We start from the raw sequence: 18,552 nt of genomic DNA, 5'->3' as shown, positions 1-18,552 counted from the left end.
ATCGCATCTCATCGCATTATCGAATAGTCATATTACAGATGTTGAAATCTTTAACTTTTGTAGATAACTGCTTTTAGTCATTATTTTGTTCTTGATCTTAATTCACCCCCAGCCTTTCTTATTCTATGTCTATTTAGCTTGTTTGCTTACCAGTAGAATTGAATAACTTCGATTCGGTTGTTATCAAGACGGAAGGGATAGATTTTTGAAGATGAAATACGTTGTTGTCTCTGGTGGTGTCATTTCTGGTATCGGTAAGGGCGTTCTTGCCTCTTCTACTGGTATGCTTTTCAAGACTCTGGGTTTGAAAGTGACGTCGATTAAGATCGACCCATATATGAATATCGACGCCGGCACTATGTCACCATTGGAGCATGGAGAGTGTTTTGTGCTTGACGATGGTGGCGAGACAGATCTGGATCTGGGGAACTACGAACGTTATTTGAAAGTTACTTTGACGAAGGATCACAACATCACTACGGGTAAAATCTATTCGCATGTCATCTCGAAGGAGAGGAAGGGTGACTATTTGGGTAAGACGGTTCAGATCGTTCCTCACTTGACCAACGCGATCCAGGAGTGGATCGAACGAGTGTCGCGTATACCGGTGGATGATACTGGGCTGGAGCCCGACATCTGTATCATCGAGTTGGGTGGTACGGTTGGTGACATCGAGAGCGCTCCGTTCGTGGAGGCTCTGAGACAGTTCCAGTTCAGAGTCGGTAAGGAGAATTTTGCGTTGATCCATGTTTCTTTGGTGCCTGTGATCCATGGCGAGCAGAAGACTAAGCCGACGCAGGCAGCGATCAAGGATCTGAGGTCGTTGGGGCTGACTCCTGATATGATCGCGTGTAGGTGTACCGAGGCGCTTGATGAGCCTACCATCAATAAGATCGCTATGTTCTGCCATGTGGGGCCCGAGCAAGTGGTTAACGTTTACGATGTGAAGTCCACGTACCACATTCCTCTGTTGCTGCTGGAGCAAAAGATGATGGACTATCTGCACAAGAGGTTGCAGCTGAGTGACATTCAGTTAGCCCCCGAAGACAAGCAAAGAGGTGACCAACTATTGGAGAAGTGGAGGTCAATGACAGAGAACTTTGAGGCGTCTGACAGGCTCGTCAAGATCGCATTGGTTGGCAAATACACCAATTTGAAGGATTCGTACCTTTCCGTGATCAAGGCGCTGGAGCACTCCTCGATGAAGTGCCGCACCCAGCTGCAAATCCTATGGGTCGAGGCCAGCGACTTGGAGCCTGAGTCGCAGGAGACCGACAAGGCCAAGTTCCACGAGGCGTGGAACAAAGTCAGCAGCGCAGACGGTATCCTTGTCCCAGGCGGTTTTGGAGCAAGAGGCACCGAAGGTATGATCCTGGCGGCCAAATGGGCGCGGGAAAGCAACGTGCCATACTTGGGTATCTGTCTCGGTTTGCAAATCGCAGCCATCGAGTTTGCCAGGAACGTTATGGGTGTCAAGAACGCCCAGAGCGGCGAGTTCTTCCCAGACCTCGACGAGGCCGACCAGGTCGTCGTCTACATGCCTGAGATCGACAAGGAGCACATGGGAGGTACCATGAGACTGGGTCTGAGACCCACCTACTTCCAGGAGGACACCCAATGGAGCAAGATCAAGAAGCTGTACGGCGACCAGCCGTCCATCCTCGAGAGACACCGCCACCGCTACGAGATCAACCCGAAATTCGTCGCCGAGCTGGAGAAGCACGGTCTGATCTTTGTGGGCAAAGACGAGACCGGCGACCGCTGCGAGATCCTCGAGCTCAAGAACCACGACTATTTCGTCGCCACCCAGTACCACCCAGAGTACACCTCCAAGGTCCTGGACCCATCAAAGCCCTTTGTCGGCCTCATCGCCGCCTCTGCGGGCATCATGAACCCCGTGCTCAAGGGCGAGTACGAGTTCCACGGCAAAGCCGACTTCTAGCCAAGCTTAGAATATGTATAGTAGTAGTAATTGCACTATATCGAAAACGCCCTATTTAGCGATACCGATCACACCGCACGCGGCTCTGCCGCCGGCGTTGCCGGTCTTCAGGGACTCCTCGACGCCTCCCTTGCCCAAGTCGTCTTGGCCGGCGTGGATAATAATCGTTCTGCCAAGAACAGACGTAGGACCAAACAGCTTGATCAGCGAGTCCTGTTTGGCACCCCTGGCAACACCCTTGCTGTCGGTCATCACGTTGCCCAGGTCACCAACGTGTCTCTCCTCAGCCTCCTGAGCCCCGTGGTTCTTGCCGAACGGGTTGAAGTGGGGGCCAGCCGAAGTGCAACCGTTGGTGTTGTCACCAAACTCGTGGATGTGGAACCCACGTAGTGCGTCCGCATCGTTACCAGCAATCTCCCAGCTAATCGTAGTGGGCTCACTCTCGCTCTTTTGCTCAAAGTAAACCGTTCCGGAGACACCAACGTCTCCTCTCAACAATGCAACTGCCTTAACCATCTCTAATCTGACTCAAATCCACTCGTCTTCACTCAAATCCCTGCACCAAAGAGCACAATCACTGAGCAAATAACCTCCACGGTACCTCGCCAATCCCTATATATACACCCTCAAGGGCCTGCAACCAACCCTAGCAAGAGCTGCGGGTAACAGGCCCGCAGCTTATTAAGCCTGCAGCAATCTGGCCAGCAGGCCTGGTCAATCGACGATGTTCTGGTCGTCGCCGTTGGCCCCGTCAGAGGTCGGTGGGCCCCCGGGTAAGAGGATCAGATACGAGGTGCTCATTATGATGATTCCTGTGAACAGCAGATCTCGGTGAGCTTTGCCGGCAGGTCCTGATGTTGGGCAATAATAAAACGATGAAACCCAAACGCCTTGGCGAGCACAGTGATAGGTCGCTTCCCATCAGATGTTGCAAAACGATCGAGGCTCATTTCGCTCTCTCGGTTCTTCCATCAAAGTGAGAGATGTCGGATGTTTCATCATTATCGACAACTTAGAATAACAGAAATAGTGACAGGGCAAAATGCCCTGGTAATCTGCTTCTCACGATCTTGAGGCTCTGTTTGATTTTGAAACAATGTACCAATACATTGCACCATCCCAGTGGTGTATAAAAGAGCGACTGATTTCGTCTCATTCGACCAGTCATGGTTAAATGAAGCAATGCAGACTAATGAACGGCGATCCAGAATTCATTGGTGGTTTGGCACCAGGTACAAAGGTTTTCCTAGCCAACTGGAAGACCGTGCCAATTGAAACCATCAAAGTTGGCGATGAAGTGCTTACATCGGAGGGAGGTGCGGCAAAAGTGGAGGCTGTGTTAAAAGGTGACCATGATTTGGTCACAATTAGACAAAACACCAGGCACCGCGCACACCTGAAAGATCCCTCGGTGGAGAAACCTTGGGGCATAGTCGAAATGACATGCTCCAAGAGACAAAAACTGATTTTGAGCACGAGACAGGGGATCAAGATATATAACAATGGGCGTGGAGTTAGGGTAGTTTCTGTGTCTCAGCTGGCTGATTGTCAAACAAAGGATGGTCGAATTATCAAGATCATCAAGGAAAAAACGAGACGATTCCCTCTGACAACCGAGGCGCCGGAGATTAGAGACTACGTAAAGCCAATGGTCTTGCGGAACGAGGGAAGATGTTTCACTTGGCAATGTGAGGCTGGCGACTTGGAAGAGTACGTTAACAAAAAAATTCGGGCTGCTACTAGGATGATTTTACAACCAATATCGATAGAGATACCAGTATTGGGGCCATGGTTGGAACAATCTTTCGAAAGGAACATTACTGCAGGGCAGCTTGAAGCCATGGCATGGTTGTTAGGGTTCTGGATTGGTGATGGTTCCAGAACGGGAGCAATCTTCGCTTTGCACTCTCGAGATGACGATGTCAACACCAGACTTCGCGAGAATGCAAAAGTGTGGGGTATGACTCTCAGAATCGAGCTTGGGAAGGGCTTTTCAGCAAGTGGATTCCTTCAGACCTATAATGGCGCGGTACGTAATTTGAACAAAGACAACCCGCTAGTTAAGGTGCTGGAAGAGTTAAAATTCTACGGAAATGGCAGAAGAAACGGTCCGAAGAACGTTCCACTATTCATGCGAACAGAGCAAATAGCGGTGCGCGAAGCTTTTCTCGCAGGGCTAATAGATTCTGATGGATATTGCAATATCCAAAACGGGTGTATTCATGTGGTAATTAAGACTGTCTACCTGCCTATTAGAGACGCTATAAACTTCATAGGTCGTTCTCTTGGTTTGACTGTCTCCACCAATTTCCGTCGCGCTAACTTTGATGAGCGCAGTGGAGTAAACCATCGTGATCACTGGGTTTGCGAGTTATATGGTGGGACTAATCATGAAACCCTCAGGTCGATGCTGAACAGATGCTCCTGTGAAAGGAAGCGAAACCCGAAATTGGTGTACATCAGGAACAGAGATTTTGAAGAATTTGATTCCGATTACCAATCGGAGGAAAATGAAAATGATCCTGATCCTGAGGACAATGACGATTTATCAGGTATAATGGAAAGCTTTGAAGATGATCCGGAAGATGATCCGGAAGAACAAGAAGATGGCACATTCAATTTTGGCAAGTTAAGATTTAATATTATCCAAAGTTGTAAAAGTCCTGTCATAGGACTGGTATTGTCGGATACCTCCAACCGAACTTTTGTCACGGATGACCAGATTGTATGTGGCACTGCCGAATTGATTACGGAGGGACTTGAATCAAGACCGTATTTTAAGAGGCGTTGCCTATCATGCCATACAGAAACGGCAAAAAAGTGGTTCAAGGTTCCCTGGTTGGGGGATGTTTTTGACAGGTTATGCGGGAATTGTCGGGACTCTTATTCGCGCACTCATATGCGTTGCAGTAACGGTCTTTGCAACAGGGTCTTCAAGCCCATAGATCTAAATCCAAAAAGGCTCAGCGGCAGGAAAAGGGAAGTTGCTCGACAGGCTACTCACCAGTGTGAGCGATGTGGGAGTAGTCCACTGCAGGGATGAAATTGAATGTACCATCTTGTTGATCTTCCGGATCATCTTCAAAGCTCTAAATTATACCTGATAAATCGTCATTGCTTGCTTTCACAAGAATATCTGTTCGGTATCGACCTGAGTGTTTCATGGGAGGAAATCCCTCGGGAGAAGACAGTCCAAACAAGAAGTACTCTGACCCAGACTCTTGGGTCAGAGAGGGTGAAAAGACCATGTGCAAGAGAATTGCCGTTGCCTTGGAAGACTTCAGAACCACCAACACTCTGTAAGTGAGTTTTATTATGACTAAATAAGTTTACTTTTGTTGAAATATTTTACTGAATGATTGACGTTTAAGCAAAGGTGTTTTGAGCATGAATTTTCATTCACTTAGCCAGTTTAGCCTTGAGTTTGGCCAACTTTAAATTTTCAGATGTCAAAGAACCACCAGCGACGCACCGCAGAGGCCGACGCGGGCTCGCCAGCAGCCCTGTGGTAGTGCTGTTCTTTTTAAAACGGTGCTGGGCTTGCGAGCGATCCTGTGGAAAAACTCGATGACCGGGTTGTCGTAGAAGAATCCCATCTTGGTGTTCAGCGTAGTTTGCTTGGTAGTTAGCTAGCGTAGAGATAGTTTCTGTAGATGTTGCGGTTTGCCAACGGCTGGGGAGTGGTGTTTTTGCTGCTGAGGGTGTCAGCGTTGGAGTTTGGTTCTACAGGGGAGCTGTACCAAGAGCTGTTGCGTACGGAGTGCTACACGCTGGTGTATGTGTATGCTGTGGGTTGCCATTGGTGCCAGAGGCTGGATCCGCAGTTTGACAGGCTGGCAGCGCTGTTTGGTCGGGATGCGGTGCAATTTGGCAGGATAGAGGGGAGGAGGTCGAGGAACTTCTCGCGGGACTTCAACGTCGAGTCGTATCCGCAGCTGCTGCTGTTTGCGCCCGGACGGCCGGGCGACGGGCTGCTTCCGCAAGATCTGCTGATGGGCGTGTACCACGGTCCGATGGAGTTCACGGCGATTGCGCATTATGTGGGAGAACAGACGGGCCAGATGCCAGAGTGGCCGCAGGCCCGCGGGAACACGCTGCAGCTGGCTGACGGCGAGTCTCTGGAGAAGCTCTACAGGCAGCTTAACGGGCGCTGGCGGCGGGCTCTGGGCCTGCCGCTGGCGCCGCGGTCCGGGCTCGCCAGCAGCCCTGTGGTACTGTTCTTTGTGTCGCCGTGGATGGGCTCCCGACATCGAGAGCTGTTTCTCCAGGACCCGGCGAGCAACGCGATCGGGCAGCTGGGCAAGCAGGGCGGGCCCAGCGCCCAGCTGTGGACGGTTGACTGCACGCGAGAGCAGTGGTCGGGGCTCGTCAACGAGTTCCGAGTCTCTGGCGCGCCCAAGGTGTTCATACTGCCGCAGAGCGACAACGAGAACGGGGCCGTGGTGGCCGTGGATCTTCTGGAGTACGATCGACAGGTTTGGCAGCACGAGCTCGAGCTGCTGTCACGGCTGCTCGACGCGGCCGTCGGGGAAGACCACCGCGCACTGAGCAGTATGTCGCAAGAGTTCCACTCGATAAACGTGTACGATTCGCTTCAGGACATGCAGCTACAGTTCAAGAAGGAGCGGGATCGATCGATAGACGACGGCGACGGTGGCGACGACCAGGTCGTGGAACAGCTCGTCGCCCGTATACGTTGTATGTAGTGTCTGTGGTAATAGTAGCCGGAAAGGGCTTACCCAGCCTAGCGGGCGTTTTTGAACGTCATAAGCTGGAACTTCTAGAGGACAGCCACTGGGTGAAGAAAGTTGGCAGAATCGGTTGAGTTGCTCGCGGGCTTCAGCAATGAATCCCTTCAGAATAGCGGCAGACTTGTCTCATTTGGCGAGTATTTTGATTCTGCTTCGTACGATCCAAACGACCAATTGCATCGATGGTGTATCGCTGAAAACGCAGGTGCTGTACGTTCTGGTGTTTGTGAGCCGGTATTTGGACTTGCTGACATTGCATTGGATTTCTCTTTACAACACTCTGATGAAGGTGTTCTTCATAAGTTCGTCGATCTACATCGTCGTGCTTCTTCAACGCGCAAAAGTGAGCAATGCGGTGGCCTACAAAGAGATGATCCTGAAGGACAGTTTCAAGATCGGATACCTGCTGGGAGGCAGTGCTGTGTTGGCACTGCTGTTCAACGAGCGGTTCACCTTCATCGATGTGGCGTGGAGTTTTTCTGTCTGGCTCGAGAGTATTGCGATCTTGCCGCAGCTGTTCATGCTATCCAAGAGCGGCAAGGCTCAGAGTCTGACGATACACTACATCTTTGCATTGGGACTGTATAGGGCGCTTTACATCCCTAATTGGATCTGGAGATGGCTTGTGGAAAATAAGAATTTCCAAAAGTTGGCGTTCGTGACCGGGGTTATACAGACGCTGCTTTACTCGGACTTCTTCTACATTTACTACAAGAAAGTGATAAAAGGTGGGGGTGTCAGCTTACCGCATTAGATCTAGTTTGTGCCGGGTGAAATATATAAAATGTTTGCAAAACCAACATACCACGTTTAATCCCTCTTCAAATCGTAATACTCTTTCCGTACACCATCCTTGGTGACAATCAAAATCTCTAGACCGTCACCCACGTGAATGTGTCTCTCTGTTGCAGATGTAAACGAGTCCCGCACCAGTTTTATAACTTCGTCGATACTCAGATAGCTGAGAGGTCTTTTTACCTTGCCATTGGAACCTGGCTCGTATTGATTCTTAAAGTTGACCTGATTATCTAGGAACGGCATTATCAAAGACGCAGCTGCGCCGCCGGCTCTGCACTGTTCCCTTTCATACGACCCCACGGGATCAAAAGAGTACACTGCACCTTTGCCCTCTTCATCCAGGCCTGCAATGATTGTGTGAACATAGTATGGGAAAAATCTCTTGCCGTAAAGCAGATGCTGAATGCTTCTGGCTGCTGAGGACAGAGACAGTTTCTTATCATTATGATCGAAATGGTACCATTTAACACTATTCTTGAATCTTTTCATCAGCGCCTCGCCGTCTGCGGCAAACCCATTGGCCGACATCACGATGTTGTCACCACAGTCAAATACTTTGGGCTCGTAACGAGAATTGATAGAATAATCAGTAGTATGTCTAGTGTCGCCCGCGAGTACTGCAAAGTCTTCGCCTGCAATACCTAAAATGGTACCTCCATTATCGGCATAAGGATTGAACTGGTACTGAATCGGTGTGCTAGCAACCTCAGACGAGTACTCAGATGCAATCGTCGTCATAATTGTGCTGAATACCTGGCGATCTCGCTCATCTTAAGCACTGCTCGACACCTTGTCATAGGCTTCTTTTGCCACCCTTTACTTACTCGCGCTGTTGAAAATTCTACGTACATAGTGATTGAAGAAAGCAACTCGGTAATGTCCAAGTGTCTGGACATGTCCTTCTGAGAGGTGACAAATATGGACATTCTGGAAGCATCGTCATGATTTCCGAAAGAGGAAATTTTTTGCAGGTTATGTGTCAAGTGTCAGGCAACCAGCTCGATGGCCGGCTGCAAGAAGTTTTATTCAGAAAAGTCCGTAGATGTCGGTATTACGACATCTCGAACCATTGCCAAGCCAAACGGCAGCAGCCACAGCAGAAAATGCCTATCAAATAGATTCCAGGAGCTTATCAGCAGGAGAAGTTTATCCAAGTGTACTGAAAAATCATAGACAAAAATCCGATGAGACACCGTACAAGAGATAAGAGAGGAGATGCCGTGAGGAAATCCTATATATTTGAGGAAGGTGGATCCTTTTTGAAGCTCGTCATGTCAGTTCTTGTCGCGTAGATTGTTCACGTTTGCTGTCCCATTCAATTCATTATGTAGAGCGCCAGGATATAGTCTATCCCACAAAACTCCAAGCCAAAAGATGGATCATGATGAGCTACCAGGGAATAAAGATGGGCGCAAGGCGATAAAGACAAGCAATGTGTCGACTGAAACTTTAGACTCTGCGGTTAGCGGTTATGAGAGTACTCTAGCGGGCGCTAAGAAGCGATCGGCTTGGGGCAGATTTGCAGATCTGGTGGAGGTGAAGCATCCCGACGGATTTGGTGAAATCAAATCGCGCAGTATTGTGGAGTCGTACGTCTATAACGGTGAGCTCAAACCCGTAGAAGCCGCTAGGAGGAAATGGACTTGGAAACAGTACGTATTCTTCTGGATGGCAGGCACCTTCAACGTGAACACATGGCAAATATCGGCGACTGGCTTGCAGCTGGGTCTGAATTGGTGGCAAACATGGATTTGTGTTTGGGTGGGTTATATCCTTGTGGGTGTGTTTGTTGTACTTGCATCGCGTGTAGGCACCATGTACCATCTGTCATTCCCCAGTTCGTGCCGTATAGCTTTCGGCACATATTTCTCCATTTGGGTTGTGCTGAACAGGGTTGTGATGGCGTGTGTTTGGTACTCGACACAGGCATATTTGGGAGGCATTTGTGTTCAATTGATTCTGAGATCTATCTTTGGAAATAATTTAAACTCGAGGTTGCGTGATACAATCCCTAGTGTTAATTTGACACCATTTGAGCTAATATGCTTCATCATCTTCTGGGCCATCTCCTTGCCATTCTTGTGGTTTCCTCCACATAGGCTACGTCATTTATTCGCTATCAAATCAGCACTTACGCCTATTGGAGCATTTGCGCTATTGATTTGGTCCGTGAGAAAGTCAGGAGGTAAATTGGCGCTGGGTTCTTTGAATGGACAGTCGGCCATGAACTCCACTGCGACAGCATGGGCTGCTATAAGATCTATTATGAGCGCCATGGATAATTTTTCTACGTTGGTGTTGAATGCCCCAGATTTTTCTCGTTTTGCTAACACACCGAAATCCTCGATGTGGTCTCAGCTCATTGCCATCCCGGTTTGTTTCGCCGCAATCTCACTTTTCGGCATTGTCTGTGTCTCCGCAGCTTACACCGTGTACGGAGTCAACTTTTGGAGTCCTCTTGATATTTTGAATCGTTATTTAGACGGTTACTCTTCAGGAGATCGCGCTGGGGTCTGTCTGATTGCGTTCTCATTTTTGTTCGATCAACTGGGCGCCAATCTATCTAACAACGCCATCCCGGCCGGCACTGATATGACGGCTTTACTGCCCAAGTTCATTAATATCAGGCGCGGTGCCTATATTTGTGCCGCCATTTCACTAGCCATCTGTCCATGGAACCTCGTTGCCTCTTCTTCCAAATTTACCACTGCTCTAGCTGCATATGCGGTTTTCCTTTCTGCCATCGCGGGTGTCATTTTTGCTGACTACTATATTGTGAGAAAGGGCTATGTTAACATCTTCCATTGCTATACTAACAAACCTGGCTCATATTACATGTACAACAAGTACGGTACCAATTGGAGAGCGCTCGTGGCCTATATCGTTGGTATAATTCCAAACTTCCCGGGATTCATCGGATCGGTGGGTCCCACGGTTCCTATTGGCGCAATGAGAGTTTATTACCTGAATTACATTGTCGGGTACTTGACTGCTGCCATAACCTATTTGATCTTGGTGTATTATTTTCCTATGAGTGGCGTTCCTGCGGGGATCAAAATAACCGATAAAGTATGGCTAGAAGAGTGGGTGGAAGTTGAGGATTTTGTTCAAGAAAGAGAACAGTTTGAAAGAACCTCAGGTTCAAATGACAGTGCTAAGTTCGCGTAGATAATAGGGAAGTGCATTTAGGATAAATAATATGGGTAACTAATGGAGCTCCTAACGTCATGGCCTTCAGCTGTTGATAGTTTTTTCATGTTTTGTTTGGTTGTGAAGACTATTGATTGATTAAAGTAAAAACAAGCAGTGTGCCAAAATATCTAGAAAATACAAACATGAAAAACAACCAAGTCAAAACTATCCAGACTCATTTAAAGCTTTCTCCATCAAGCGGTGAGTGTCTTTCAAAACAATGGAACAAATTTAGAAATCTTGCCCGTTAACCAAGTGGATGTAGTTGTAGTAGAATCCCACCACCTGCATCACTGTTTCGGCATCAACGTGCTCATTGACCGAGTGGATCGTACTCAAAGTATCCTCCATTGCAAACCCTGGCTGATAGCGGTATATATTCTTTGTCAGCTTCCAGTAATGACAGGTATCAGTATTGGCAGTCATAATCGAGGGTGCCACAACCAAAGACGTTGTACTGTTTTGGAACTTGGCAGGAAACACCACTTTCTCGTAAAAACCCTTGATCGAACCAGCAAATTCTCTCCAGACTTCGTTGTTCGGTGACACCGGTGCAGGTTCTAGGCTTCTTTCGACCACAAGCTTAACGCTGCCCCTGTCTGTGGCATCAACTAAGACGTCTTCATTCATAGAGTAGCCAAGACCGTACTTCTTTGCGACTTTCAACGCCGCATTGGAGAAAACACTGACGGTTTCGTCAACGGAAGATTCGACACTGACTCTCGAATTCAACAAGAAGGAAACACTCTCAGGCAGCGCATTTGCCTTGATCCCGCCGTTTATGATGTCAAATGCTCTAGTGGTTTTGAAGAGACACTCGGTCTTTTTACCACCAGTTTTGATTAAATGTTCCAGGACCCTGCGATTCGAACCCTCGTCCTCCATGGCACTCAAAAAGTCCAGTCTCAAACCCTCGTCCATCGTCTCAGAGTACTGAGCAGCACATTGATAGTACTGAGTTACCGGGTTTTCTGGAGTGAACTTGGGCGGGAATGCCTCGCTTTCGATGTCGTGAATAATCTCTGCCGAGATGCCAATGGAGGTATGGTCAGGTGGCACGGAAGAATGACCGCCTGGAGTACGCACATCAAACTGCACGTTGATGAAACCCTTCTCGCCCGTGCCGGGCGCCGCGATCCACACGCCTTCCACATTCTTTACCCCGTTCACGCCTTCGTCGACAATAGAGTAGATGCCGTTCTCGCCATATCTGTCAAGCAAAACTGAGCTGATATATTTTGCGCCGTATCTGCCAGTGCTCTCCTCATCAGAGCCTAGGGCAATGACGATCCCACGTTCTGGTTTGAAGTCCGGCTCCTCCCGCAGAATGTACTCGACCGCCTGCAAGACACCGATCAGCATGTTCTTATCGTCAAAGGACCCACGACCCCACAAAAACTCACCATCCCAATGGCCGCTGAAGGGTTCGTGTTCCCACAGTCCCCACGTTTTCTTCTCCACTGGCACAACATCCATGTGGGCTGCAAAGACAACGGGCTTGAGATCCTTCTCCGTGCCCTCCCAGGTGAGCAAGAGCGCATACTCGTTGACCTTTTCCACTGCTAACTTGGACCAAACCAGAGGAAAATCGCTCGATAGCTGCTCGTGCAGCTTAGCAAAAGGCTTCCAGCCCTCGTACTCGGGTTCCTCGCCTGGATCCGGGAAGTAGTCGTACATTTCCGTGGGGATTCGCACTGCATTGGACAATTTACTCAAAGTCTCGTTCTGCAGCTGAGAACTCTGCAGAATCTTGCACACTTCACCCGACGGTTTACCCAGCAATGGCTCAAACCCCTGACAACGAAAGGACTCCCCAGGCCTGCTCGAAACTCTTTCCCGATACTTGCCCACGAACAACAGTGTTATCAGCCCGAGTACAACGACGTTGAGCACACAGCGCCTCTTGCTCCTTCCACCCTGCGTCTTCTCCAGCATTCCAAGCGCCTCTGGCACCTTTCAATGATCCCTTTTCGACTACTTTGGTTTCCACCAGCCTTAAATAAGCGACACCTTGAACTTCGCAAGTCGGCTGTCCAGCGCCGCGTCTTATCGTCCCGCTATCTGACCGACCAGCAAAACTGATATGCGCACAATGACGTGCGGAAGTGTCATTAGTATATCTTTCGTAGCACTATACAAGTCTAATAGCGTCAAATCATAAGGTCGTTAAGGGGAATATTAATACGTGAGTTCGTGAAATCGTTAAGAGCGTCCTAGACAATGAGCGGTTCATGGATCGCGACCTGGCCACTCATGCCGACGTCGCGCGTCTTGAACGCCAGTGGCATCATCGACAAATCCATCTCGAAACCGTGCTCATCCACATCGCTCTCGCTGTCCGATTCGTACTCCTCCTCATCCTCCAGACACTGGTCGATCGTCACAGTAACCACCGCGTCCAGTCCATTGGGTCTCGCGAGACCCAATGGAGTGTACCTCACCCTCTCGTCACACTCCTCCCGTTCACTGCTATCGCTGTAGTCACTGTCGCTGCTGTCGTCCTCTTCCGCCTCGGAATCGTCTTCGCTGGACGAGTCCGACGAAAAATCTCTGTTCTCCTCATCCGAGTCCTCGTCGCTAGAAATATACTCTGCTCCATATGAACCAGACGCACCGCCGTCCTTCGAGTTGAACTTCTCAATGTTATCCATCAGTCTGTCTAACATATTGGCGTGACCGACCAACACTCGCAAATCGTAGTCTTTATTTTTGCCAGCGTTGGCACATTTCATAAGTTTGCTACGGGCCTTGCTAGCCAATAGATATTGTTGTGACACAGTGAGCGGTCCGATCATTTCTGCAAAAGTTTCCTGCTGCCTGAGCTACTGACCAAGAGTTAGACAGCAAGACGAAACCCATACTGGCTCTTGCATATATACGTTTGCAATTGCTACTTGCAATGAACGAGTTGTTTAGTATTGGTTACAAGTCGAGCGTCAAGCGGCTATTAGTCAGAAGGATGATTGACTAAAAGCGCCTTGTCATGTAAATTCCTCTCTTTCTTCGCTTTGTTTCCGCTGTCGCACTGTAGGCCCAGCAACAGCGGAAATAACTCGGAGTGCGCGCCAACTGCTGACGAAGCAGCATGGAAATAAAGTTACCCGTGCACCCCTCCAGAACAGCCGAGGCAAAAGCCGCCCACGGAATTGCGAATGGACCAGATCAGGTAGGAGCCGAAGGCGCTCGCATTGTGAACGAGAGCGCGGATTCCGAGTTTTTCCCGCGCGGCGCGTTTCCGCGGCCTTCGCCGTTTCCGGAAACAGGCCGCTGTTATCACGTGACAGTTTGCAATGAAATTTACCACGTGACTCAGAGATTTGCTGGCCAATGAAAACGGTCGCTTTGAAGGTCATGTCGCACGAGCATTTTTGGCTCAGCGATCGCTAGTGTTTTGCCAAATCCCCCGTATGTTGTGTCTTGTATGGGCATCTCTGTCTGTTCTACCGAGCAGTAGGTGGTACCGCTCGTGAATATCGGTCTGTTCAATCCCGTTACAGAGGTTTCTTGGTTTTACACTTCAATTCCTTATATTTTGCACATATTAGCTGCAAGCAGCGTCTTTTCTTCGTTCTTCATATAGAGCTAGATTCACCTTTCTCGCGAGACAAAAGGAAATGTTGAGAACCACTACTCTAAGGTGTTCTTCGAAGCTTTTGAAAAGATCAATTGCGACTCAGGCTGCGCCAAAGGCGGAAGTGACCGAATTGTCTAACGGTATTATCGTTGCTACGAAACATAATGGCCAATCTTTGACGAATTCCGTTGGGTTTGTGTTTGGGTCGGGTTCTACCGCAGAGAATCCATACAACAACGGTGTGTCTAACCTTTGGTCCAACCTTTTCACTGAGAAAGGGAACGCTGGCGAGGCTGCCAGGAAGGGATTTTCTTTGGAGAGCAAAGTTGGTAGGGAATACCAATCTTATCTCGTGAACTCTAAGCCCGGTCAGGTTTCTAAGGCTTTGGAGTTTCTACAGTCGAAATTTTCGTCGTCTTTGAACGAGTCCGTCTTTGAAAATACCAAGAGATCGGTATTGGATCAAGTCGAAAAGTTCGAGACAAACAATCATGCGGGCCGTGCTTTGGAACATCTACATTCTACTGCTTTCCAGAACACTCCCTTGTCTCTACCAACTAGAGGCACCGTCGAGTCGATCGAGACTTTGATCCCTTCCGACTTGGAGTCGTTTGCGTCGAACCACTTCTTGGCTTCCAACACTGTGGTGGTGGGTGCCGGTAACGTTTCGCACGAGGAGTTGGTGAAGGCTGTTGAGTCGCAGGTTTCTTTGAAGTCTGGCACAAAGCCAGCTGCAAAGAAGGCCTCCTCTTTCCTGGGTTCAGAGGTCAGGTTGAGAGACGACACCCTGTCGAAGGCCTACATCGCGATCGCTGCGGAGGGTGAAAAAGTTACCTCCCCAGACTACTTCACTTCTCTCTTGGCAGCTCAGGTGTTCGGCTCTTACAACGCTGCCGAACCTTCTTCAAGACTACAAGGTGTTAAGCTGTTGGATATCATCCAGGAATACCAAATCTGTGACACCTTTGACCACTTCTCGCTAGGTTACCAGGACTCCGGTCTATGGGGGTTCACTACCACCACCAGCGCTATCGGCTCCATCGATGACCTTGTCCATTTCACTTTGAAACAGTGGAACAGATTGACCACCTCTGTCACGGAGACTGAGGTCGCGCGTGCCAAGGCTTTGCTAAAATTGAAATTGGCCTCGCTAGCTACCGATAACGCCACTGTCGCCACCAACTTGGGTGCCAGCGCCCTAGTGAACAAGGCAAAGACCGACTTGACCGAAGCTTACTCCAAGATCGATTCCTTGACCGCCAAGGACGTCAAACAATGGGCTGGTAACAGATTGTGGGATCAAGACATCGCCATCGCCGGTGTGGGCCGTATCGAAGGCTTGTTGGACTACATGAGAATTAGAGCAGATATGTCTATGATGAGATGGTGATTTAGGGACTACAGATCGCCGACAAATGACTTCCACCACGAATAAAGTGTTTACTAAGTTACGATGGAGATGGTTCTATTTATTTATATTTATATATATTCTTCATGTACGCTTCTCCTACCGTCTTCATCTATTCTATGATCACATCTCATTTCGAGAACCACCGTAATGCATTGCCAAAACCTTCACCTTGCCCTGTTGCTCAATGGGCTTCCGAGATCCCTTTCATATGGTGCATCCGTCACAGCTCGTATCTTGCCCTCCTCGAACGTATTGCTGCTGTTTTTATTTGCTGGCGAGATCAAGAATGAAACTTCCTGGTCCAGACTAGATATCTGCGACTGCCCACCCGGTCGCTCTTCCTCTTGCGAGCTCCTAGGCGTGTCCTGATCCTCCGATAAACCACTACTTCCGGGCGACCCTATAAGACCATCTCTTAACTTTGGCCTAATCTTAGGCGTGGTTAGTTTGCTCTTTCGTGCCGACTTCTCAACGTATTCGAAATCGTCCAACTCCATAGTTTTTCTCTTGCGCTGCGGATTGCCTCTGGTGTCATCAATATCCTCATCCTCTGAATCCCCGTCTTGATCATCGTCTTCAGTATCTGACTGTGCGTCTTCAACGTAATCGCCATCGCCATCATCATCGTCATCATCTTCATCTCCAGGATCTTTCTCATAGTATTCCTCGATCACGAAGTCTCCGTCGGCGCCGCCAAATTGGTTCAGTTCAACGCCCATGCTCTCATCTTCGTCATCCTCGTCGTCTTCGAATCCAAAATTCACGCTCATCACACTGTCGATCTCCTTAATAAACGGAATTAGTTTTTTTTCAGTCTTCTCATCAATCCAAGGTATCTTGGTCAACGATACATCTTCCTGCTCACTGTCGCCGTTGGTTACCGCGGAATGATTGCGAGCAGATCGCTGACCCGGACAGTCTTCGAATAGCTTCCAGCTGGTCTCCACAAAGCAGCAACTCGAGATTGCATGAACAAACTTCTCTAGCTCGAATACTCTAAAATACTTGAGGGGATCGTAGCACAATTCACAAATCCTCAAGATTGTAAAGGGATATGTACCTTTCGCCTGGAAATTTCTCCTCAAGTAGTCACCAATCTCAGCAAGCCTATACTTCAGTCGCTGAAGTTCATCGGCCGCTCCCACTACTCTGAACGCATCCTCCGGTATGTTGAGTGTTATTCGTTTTATTATTTCCGCCAAAACTTCTTCCGGATCGTTTTCGTTCAAGACACTGCAGTCTCCAGTATCCACTATCGTCTTCAGCAAATTGTAAAGTTTTTCGGACCGAATGCCCATCATATTAGTGTCGACATCACTTACCGTCTGTGCTGTATCAGTCGCCGTCGCTGTCATTGCAACCGTTCCACAACCACTTTCCCGTTTCCACAAATCAAGTTATCGCGCTCAAAATACCCCGTTGAATAGAGTCCAAGCAACCGACTGGCTTTTCGAGCGACTGCTAGCCTGTTCCGAGAAACTTGTTTAACCTCATCTATACCAGCTATCGCTTCAAGCGCGTCATTTCGCTAAGAAAAAAATTTCAAACCTTTCAAGTTCCTGTGAAGAACCAGCTCTCAAGATTCAAACCTGGAAGACTCGTTGGACCGGACATCCAATTGGTGATATGTTCAAGTTGAGTGGAAGCAGATTGCAACGCCCGCTGGCGGCGGTTGCTCGAATGAGCCGGTACAACAATTGTCAGATGGCAGTGCGTCCCCTACCAATATCACGATTCCAAAGTACCGATACCAAGACCGTTGATCGCAATGAGTTTAGTGACGAGAAAATCGACGAGTGGCTAGATGCCATCAAATCTCTGAGAGCTGAGTTTTCAGAACACGAATTCTTGCCGGAGTCATCTTTGGCTCCACCGGGACAGTCAAGAATAGATATTATAGAGGATGTGATGTCTCAGGATAGAAAATTTGAACCTTCAGCACAACAAGTGGAAGAATGGGAAAGACTGAAAGATGTTCCAATCCCTCAAAGAAGGGACCCAGTGGTACAACACGTCACCAACATGATAATGAGACACGGAAAGAAGCAGCGTGCAGAGAAGATCCTTTCGAGGGCTCTGTATCTGGTGTTTTGTCACTTGCGTCAGGACCCAGTGCAAATATTGAAGAAGGCGCTGGACGACTTGGCGCCGCTCATGATGGTTAGAACTTTCAACACCGGCGTTGCAAAGGCGGCCGTGATCCCCGTCCCGTTGAATCAAAGGCAGAGGAACAGAATCGCCTGGAAGTGGATCGTGGAAGGCGCAAGCAAGAGAGCCTCGTCTGATTTTTCCGTCAGACTAGGCGAGGAATTGATCGCTGTGTTCAAAGGCAACAGTTCGGGATTCGATAAGAGAGACCAGATACACAAGACGGCAATCGCCCACAGAGCCTATATTAGATTGAAATGAGCATGTATGTAAACCCGACGGAAGCACCCCTCTGTAAATACAAATACACTAGTCATCGTTCTTGGTAGTGCGCGACAGCGATTCCTGTAACGCTTCCTAAAACATTGCATATCATGTCCATCGGGTCAAAAGACCGACGGCCAGAAGACAAGAGTCTTTGAAGGAATTCGCTACCGACTGCGGCCCCCAGCGAGCAGACGATCAAGGCAAGGGCATACTTGTTGACCACGAAGCGCCGCTGAGCGACCGCAGTGCCGGTATCAAGGTCAAATGACGGCCTCCCCAGCCAGAATTCGAACTTCCGCGTGGCAAACATCCGGACAAACAACCACGACTCAATCATAAAGGCAGCTACATGCGCCAGCTTGTCCTGTCCGGTGATTATCCCGGCAATTTTATCATCCGTAGTCAAGCCTAAGGTAAAGACATGCCACCGAAATGACAAGAAAACTCATCGCGTACCGTTTACGGACCT

At 48.9% G+C, this 18,552-nt stretch overlaps 13 protein-coding genes across 13 annotated transcripts, besides 2 other annotated features; 7 read left to right on the top strand and 6 right to left on the bottom strand.

Moving 5' to 3' along the window:
- Positions 1-211: 211 nt before the first annotated feature.
- URA8 (CTP synthase URA8) lies at positions 212-1,942 on the top strand (the record flags this gene model as incomplete). The annotated part of the gene is made up of 1 exon (XM_037282299.1): positions 212-1,942. The coding sequence occupies one exon, from the start codon at positions 212-214 to the stop codon at positions 1,940-1,942; it is 1,731 nt and encodes a 576-aa protein (XP_037138194.1).
- A 51-nt stretch (positions 1,943-1,993) lies between these two features.
- Positions 1,994-2,458, bottom strand: SOD1 (superoxide dismutase SOD1; the record flags this gene model as incomplete). Its single annotated transcript, XM_037282298.1, has 1 exon — positions 1,994-2,458. The coding sequence occupies one exon, from the start codon at positions 2,456-2,458 to the stop codon at positions 1,994-1,996; it is 465 nt and encodes a 154-aa protein (XP_037138193.1).
- Positions 2,459-3,134: 676 nt separating this feature from the next.
- On the top strand, positions 3,135-4,985 carry HG536_0B03810 (uncharacterized protein; the record flags this gene model as incomplete). The annotated part of the gene is made up of 1 exon (XM_037282297.1): positions 3,135-4,985. One exon carries the CDS (start codon positions 3,135-3,137, stop codon positions 4,983-4,985), a length of 1,851 nt encoding a protein of 616 aa, XP_037138192.1.
- A 119-nt stretch (positions 4,986-5,104) lies between these two features.
- Positions 5,105-5,245: a sequence feature (FBA1 fragment).
- A 224-nt stretch (positions 5,246-5,469) lies between these two features.
- Positions 5,470-5,538: a sequence feature (pseudogene similar to Saccharomyces cerevisiae MIN6 (YBL039W-B); ancestral locus Anc_7.478).
- A 57-nt stretch (positions 5,539-5,595) lies between these two features.
- Positions 5,596-6,648, top strand: HG536_0B03790 (protein disulfide isomerase family protein; the record flags this gene model as incomplete). The annotated part of the gene is made up of 1 exon (XM_037282296.1): positions 5,596-6,648. One exon carries the CDS (start codon positions 5,596-5,598, stop codon positions 6,646-6,648), a length of 1,053 nt encoding a protein of 350 aa, XP_037138191.1.
- A 139-nt stretch (positions 6,649-6,787) lies between these two features.
- Positions 6,788-7,447, top strand: ERD2 (Erd2p; the record flags this gene model as incomplete). The annotated part of the gene is made up of 1 exon (XM_037282295.1): positions 6,788-7,447. One exon carries the CDS (start codon positions 6,788-6,790, stop codon positions 7,445-7,447), a length of 660 nt encoding a protein of 219 aa, XP_037138190.1.
- Positions 7,448-7,503: 56 nt separating this feature from the next.
- On the bottom strand, positions 7,504-8,229 carry PRE7 (proteasome core particle subunit beta 6; the record flags this gene model as incomplete). Its single annotated transcript, XM_037282294.1, has 1 exon — positions 7,504-8,229. One exon carries the CDS (start codon positions 8,227-8,229, stop codon positions 7,504-7,506), a length of 726 nt encoding a protein of 241 aa, XP_037138189.1.
- A 636-nt stretch (positions 8,230-8,865) lies between these two features.
- Positions 8,866-10,659, top strand: FUI1 (uridine permease; the record flags this gene model as incomplete). Its single annotated transcript, XM_037282293.1, has 1 exon — positions 8,866-10,659. The coding sequence occupies one exon, from the start codon at positions 8,866-8,868 to the stop codon at positions 10,657-10,659; it is 1,794 nt and encodes a 597-aa protein (XP_037138188.1).
- A 255-nt stretch (positions 10,660-10,914) lies between these two features.
- On the bottom strand, positions 10,915-12,618 carry HG536_0B03750 (M20 family metallopeptidase; the record flags this gene model as incomplete). Its single annotated transcript, XM_037282292.1, has 1 exon — positions 10,915-12,618. The coding sequence occupies one exon, from the start codon at positions 12,616-12,618 to the stop codon at positions 10,915-10,917; it is 1,704 nt and encodes a 567-aa protein (XP_037138187.1).
- Positions 12,619-12,896: 278 nt separating this feature from the next.
- Positions 12,897-13,478, bottom strand: ECM13 (Ecm13p; the record flags this gene model as incomplete). Its single annotated transcript, XM_037282291.1, has 1 exon — positions 12,897-13,478. One exon carries the CDS (start codon positions 13,476-13,478, stop codon positions 12,897-12,899), a length of 582 nt encoding a protein of 193 aa, XP_037138186.1.
- An 819-nt stretch (positions 13,479-14,297) lies between these two features.
- COR1 (ubiquinol--cytochrome-c reductase subunit COR1) lies at positions 14,298-15,647 on the top strand (the record flags this gene model as incomplete). The annotated part of the gene is made up of 1 exon (XM_037282290.1): positions 14,298-15,647. One exon carries the CDS (start codon positions 14,298-14,300, stop codon positions 15,645-15,647), a length of 1,350 nt encoding a protein of 449 aa, XP_037138185.1.
- Positions 15,648-15,832: 185 nt separating this feature from the next.
- Positions 15,833-17,023, bottom strand: PSY4 (Psy4p; the record flags this gene model as incomplete). Its single annotated transcript, XM_037282289.1, has 1 exon — positions 15,833-17,023. The coding sequence occupies one exon, from the start codon at positions 17,021-17,023 to the stop codon at positions 15,833-15,835; it is 1,191 nt and encodes a 396-aa protein (XP_037138184.1).
- Positions 17,024-17,294: 271 nt separating this feature from the next.
- Positions 17,295-18,077, top strand: RSM7 (mitochondrial 37S ribosomal protein uS7m; the record flags this gene model as incomplete). Its single annotated transcript, XM_037282288.1, has 1 exon — positions 17,295-18,077. The coding sequence occupies one exon, from the start codon at positions 17,295-17,297 to the stop codon at positions 18,075-18,077; it is 783 nt and encodes a 260-aa protein (XP_037138183.1).
- Positions 18,078-18,129: 52 nt separating this feature from the next.
- On the bottom strand, positions 18,130-18,420 carry HG536_0B03700 (uncharacterized protein; the record flags this gene model as incomplete). The annotated part of the gene is made up of 1 exon (XM_037282287.1): positions 18,130-18,420. One exon carries the CDS (start codon positions 18,418-18,420, stop codon positions 18,130-18,132), a length of 291 nt encoding a protein of 96 aa, XP_037138182.1.
- Between the last annotated feature and the right edge of the window lie 132 nt (positions 18,421-18,552).

The sequence above is a fragment of the Torulaspora globosa genome, chromosome 2, assembly GCF_014133895.1.
Source record: "Torulaspora globosa chromosome 2, complete sequence".
Classification (NCBI taxonomy): Eukaryota; Fungi; Ascomycota; class Saccharomycetes; order Saccharomycetales; family Saccharomycetaceae; genus Torulaspora; species Torulaspora globosa.
The sequence above is the reverse complement of the archived record's forward strand: the minus strand, read 5'-3'. Positions and strand labels throughout refer to the sequence as shown.